A 4,172-nucleotide genomic window follows, 5' to 3' on the forward strand; every position below is an offset into this window, starting at 1 on the left:
GCCGCGAATCCTAGAACCTGGGATGAGGGGTCGGGCTCCCGGTTGGAGCGGCCTCTGGGATTCCTCTGCCTCCTTGCGTTCATTTATCCATTCCGCTATTATTTGTGCTCTGTTCCAAGCGCTGTTCCAGGTGCTGGGCAGAGCAGGGAACACAGCTCTGTTCCCTGACCTCCTCTGTTCATAATTCAGTGGTCAAGACAGGAAAAAAAAAAACAAGGACTCACACTCATACATGTTCACATACAAACTGGTGGGTCCATGCAAAGGTGTGGTAAATCTGGAAGGCCTCCTTGAGGAGGTGACCCTATCTGAAGGATGAGGAATCAGAAGAGGAGCACCTTCGAGACCAAGGCCAAGGTGGCAGGGTCTTGGCATTTTGCAGGAACAAAAAGGCCAGTGGGACGCTAGGGAGGGTTGTAAGGTGGGAGGGGAGATCCACGGACCCGCCAAGACTTGGTCAGCAGCTGCGGGGATTGGGAATTTACTATGAGGGTAGGGGGGAAGATGCTAGACCGTTTTGGGCAAGGCTACCCAATCTGATCCCATTTCAGTTTGCTGCAGATTCCTCTGGCTATCGTATGGGGAGTGGATTTCTTTTTTTTTTTTTTTTTTTTGAGACAGGGTCTTGTTCTGTTACCCAGGGTGGAGTGCAGTGGCACGATCTTGTTCACTGTAGCTGTGACTGCTTAGGCTCAAGTGATCTCCCACCTCAGCCTCCCAAGTAGCTGGGACTACAGGCACACGCCACCATGGCCAGCTAATATTTGTATTTTGCGGGGGCATAGATAGAGGTCTCAACATGTTGCCCAGACTGGTCTTGAACTCCTGAGCTCAAGCAGTCCCCCTGCCTCGGCCTCCCAAAGTGCTTGGATTACAGGTGAGAGGCACTGTGTCTGTCCTTGGAGTGGATTTTGTTGGGGCAAGTGAGGAGCATACGGATGGAGGGTGGGGTGGCTGTACTATTCAGGTAAGAAAAAAGGGTAGGGGAGGAACAAGTGGAAACCATGCAGGGCTGATGTGGTGTGGGGCAGGGGCTGTCAGCTGGGGTGGGGAGGCAGCCTCAGAATCCCTCTAGGCTTCTGCTTTTGAATAAATCCTCCGCAGCTTCTCTCCTGTCTTCCAGGGGAGCAAGGTCTCCCCTGGGTTCACATGCTGGACCCCACCAGGTCAGCTAGGCCCTCAGCTGAGATCAGGGAGAAGGTGACAGCTGGGGGCTGTCAGGTGCTGCAGGTGCTGGGGGCACCCTGCAAATCAGCCCTGTGTGAGCAGGTGTTCATTGCCCATGCCAGGACCAGGGACAGCTTGAGGGCCTCAGAGAGTGCTGGAGGGACAGACACACAAAGGGCCTTTGTTGCAGCCAGGGCAGCTTCCTGGAGGGATGCCCCAGAGGCTGACCACTCCCTGAAGGGGCTGGAGTAGGGGCATCCCAACACAGAATTGGTGACCCCAGCACCAGGAAGAACCACTGTGTGCCAGGGTTGAATGTGGCTTCCGAAGCCTGAACTATAAGGAAGCAGCCAGAGAGGTGGGGCACCTGAGCGAGCCTCTGCCCAGGCCATGTTTGCAGTAAGTCATGGCAAATCATGAATTGAGAGGTGGTTCTCAAAACAGCCCTAGTGACCACTTCCCTGACCTCCACCCCCACCCAACAAGTGCCAGTGACTGCACAGATGGGCCCTCTTTCTCCTACCCCAAGTCTCCTCACTGCAGGGGAACCCCTGGGGTGAGCATGTGAGGTCTGCCCCTCCCCCAGCATGTACACAAAAACTCACAAAAATTACGAATTTAACACACAGTTCCTCGCCTATTAGTTGGGGACGTTAAGAGACCTTTCCTCCAGCATTAGGATTAAGTCAGACAAAGCACTTAAAGCTTTAAGCACTGAGGCCTTGGTTCTGCACAGAAATCCTCAGGCTAGTTCAAAGACAAGAGTTGTTGGGCGCACCCTAGCAGGGCAATTACCTCACAGAGCGGGGGGGAATCCAGAGAGGTGGGCAGGACAGGCAGCACTTTGATTAGCCCTGCCTTCTCCCTCCTCCAGTGGCCAGAGGCAGGCAGGAGGGACCCAGGCAGCAGTTCCGCCTACCCTCCGCCCCTTCTTCAGTCTTGCACGCCTCCAGGGCTGGAAAGCTCATTCTTCTTCCTCCTAGCAGCTCTGCCTGTAAGTCCCCCAGTCCCTGTGCTCCTGCCCCCAGATCGTGGGCTTGGGAGACAGCAAGAAAGCTGCGAAGGACTAGGCTGGGGTGGCTCCACAAGGACCCCACAGGCTTGAGGCGTTGCCAGATTGTATCCCAGACCGTCTTCTGGGTCCCCCAGAGCCCTCTCAGGCACAGGGAGGCAGAAGGGTCCTCACCCATTTCAGGAGTCTGCAGCCTGGAGGCCACAGCCATGGCAGGCCCCCGATACCCAGTTTCAGTTCAAGGAGCAGCCCTGGTGCAGATCAAGAGGCTCCAAGTAAGACCTGGCTGGGTCCCTAGTGGCCCCAAGGCATAGGAAGGGGGTGCCTGGACCAATACCTCCAAGGCACTCCTAACTTTTGTCCCCCAGACCTTTGCCTTCTGTGTGCGCTGGTCAGACGGCAGCGACACCTTCGTGCGCAGGAGTTGGGACGAATTCAGGCGGCTCAAGGTAAGTGACCCTGGGCCACCCTGATGCCACGGTGGCGGCTTCCCCACCCGGCTGCCTCCCACTGGACTGCCTCCCATCAGTGACTCCCACTGGAGGCCCTTCGTCCCGGCTGAAGCTCCCAGCCCCTGCCATCTGGGTGAGGGACCCCGCCCTCCCAAGGGTGCACAGTGGGCTCTGGAAGACCAATGCCCCCGTTCCTGCCCTCAGAAGACCCTCAAGGAGACCTTCCCCGTGGAGGCGGGCCTGCTACGGAGATCTGACCGCGTTCTCCCAAAGCTTCTCGGTCAGGCCAGCCTGGGTATGGGGGCGGGGAAGGCGGTGGTTTGCCTGGGGCGCCAGGGACCAGTGAAGCCCAACGCGGGGTATCACAGCACGTTTTTGTGGTGCCTTAAGATGCACCACTGTTGGCACACGGGGGGCGCACGAGCCGCGGCCTGGCGCGCCTGCAGCTGCTGGAAACCTATTCTCGGAGGCTGCTGGCGACTGCAGAGCGTGTGGCACAGAGCCCGGCGATCACTGGCTTCTTCGCACCGCAACCCCTGGACCTGGAGCCCACGCTGCCACCCGGCAGGTGCCTGACTCGCCCCAAACTCCCAGCCTGCAGTGGCGTTTGGAGCTGGGAGAGATGTAGGGTGGGGGGAACAGCCAGCGAATAAGTGCAGAGACTGGGAGGCTGGCGGTCTTGCCGGGTGGCGCCTCCGGTTTCACCCTCCCCATCCACCTACCTCTCACTCGTGCGGGCTGCCCTTCCCAGCCGAGTGATCCTGCCCGCCCCAGAGGAGCCGCCTGTCTCGCGCGCTGCGGGCCGCCTCTCCATCCACAGTCTGGAGACTCAGAGCCTGCGCTGCCTGCAGCCCTTCTGCACCCAGGATACGCGGAATCGGCCTTTTCAGGCGCGGGCCCAGGAGAGCCTGGACGTGCTGCTGCGGCACCCCTCAGGTAGGGCCCTCCAATAACCCAGGGATTTGTTCCTCTGCCCCTGGACCCGAGGGAGCCTCGAGATCTGAGTCCCCGCCCGCTTCTTGCGCACAGGCTGGTGGCTGGTGGAGAACGAGGACCAGCAGGTAGCCTGGTTTCCAGCGCCCTACCTGGAGGCGGCGGCCCCGGGCCAGGGCCGGGAGGGAGGCCCGTCCCTAGGCAGCAGCGGTATGTGCCTAACCCCACCCCTCATGCCACCACTACGGCTTGACCGTGTGGCGAGACTGGGTCAGAAGCATCGCGGGCAGGGCAGCCCAGGAGTCCGTGCTTGGTCTCTGCAGCTAGAGGAAGTCCCGAACCGGTTTTAGAGCGGCCCCGCGGTCAGCAGACTCAAGCAAGGAGAATTGGGAGAAGGGTGCGGGCGGGCCTTGGCCTATGCTGCCCCGCGGTGACTCCAGGCACCCACTCCCAGGTCCCCACTTCTGTGCTTCCCGCGCCTACGAGAGCAACCGCGCAGATGAGCTGTCCGTGCCCGCGGGGGCGCGCGTGCGCGTGTTGGAAACGTCAGACCGCGGCTGGTGGCTGTGCAGGTACGCGGGAGCGGGCGTCGGGGGGAGGCCAGCCGA

General features: G+C 60.1%; 1 protein-coding gene across 1 annotated transcript in view; it reads left to right on the plus strand.

Moving 5' to 3' along the window:
• The first annotated feature begins 1,785 nt into the window (after positions 1–1,785).
• The window catches only part of NOXO1 (NADPH oxidase organizer 1), a 2,958-nt gene continuing 571 nt past the window's right edge, over positions 1,786–4,172 (plus strand). The window contains exons 1-7 of the mRNA XM_011962473.1: positions 1,786–2,454; positions 2,548–2,628; positions 2,836–2,911; positions 3,022–3,199; positions 3,383–3,567; positions 3,661–3,774; positions 4,019–4,152. Coding sequence (XP_011817863.1) covers positions 2,389–2,454; positions 2,548–2,628; positions 2,836–2,911; positions 3,022–3,199; positions 3,383–3,567; positions 3,661–3,774; positions 4,019–4,152 — 834 coding nt within the window. The 5' untranslated portion in view covers positions 1,786–2,388. The remainder of the gene's footprint in view (positions 2,455–2,547; positions 2,629–2,835; positions 2,912–3,021; positions 3,200–3,382; positions 3,568–3,660; positions 3,775–4,018; positions 4,153–4,172) is intronic.

This window comes from Colobus angolensis, unplaced genomic scaffold, assembly GCF_000951035.1.
Source record: "Colobus angolensis palliatus isolate OR3802 unplaced genomic scaffold, Cang.pa_1.0 Scaffold59, whole genome shotgun sequence".
NCBI classification, from domain to species: domain Eukaryota; kingdom Metazoa; phylum Chordata; class Mammalia; order Primates; family Cercopithecidae; genus Colobus; species Colobus angolensis.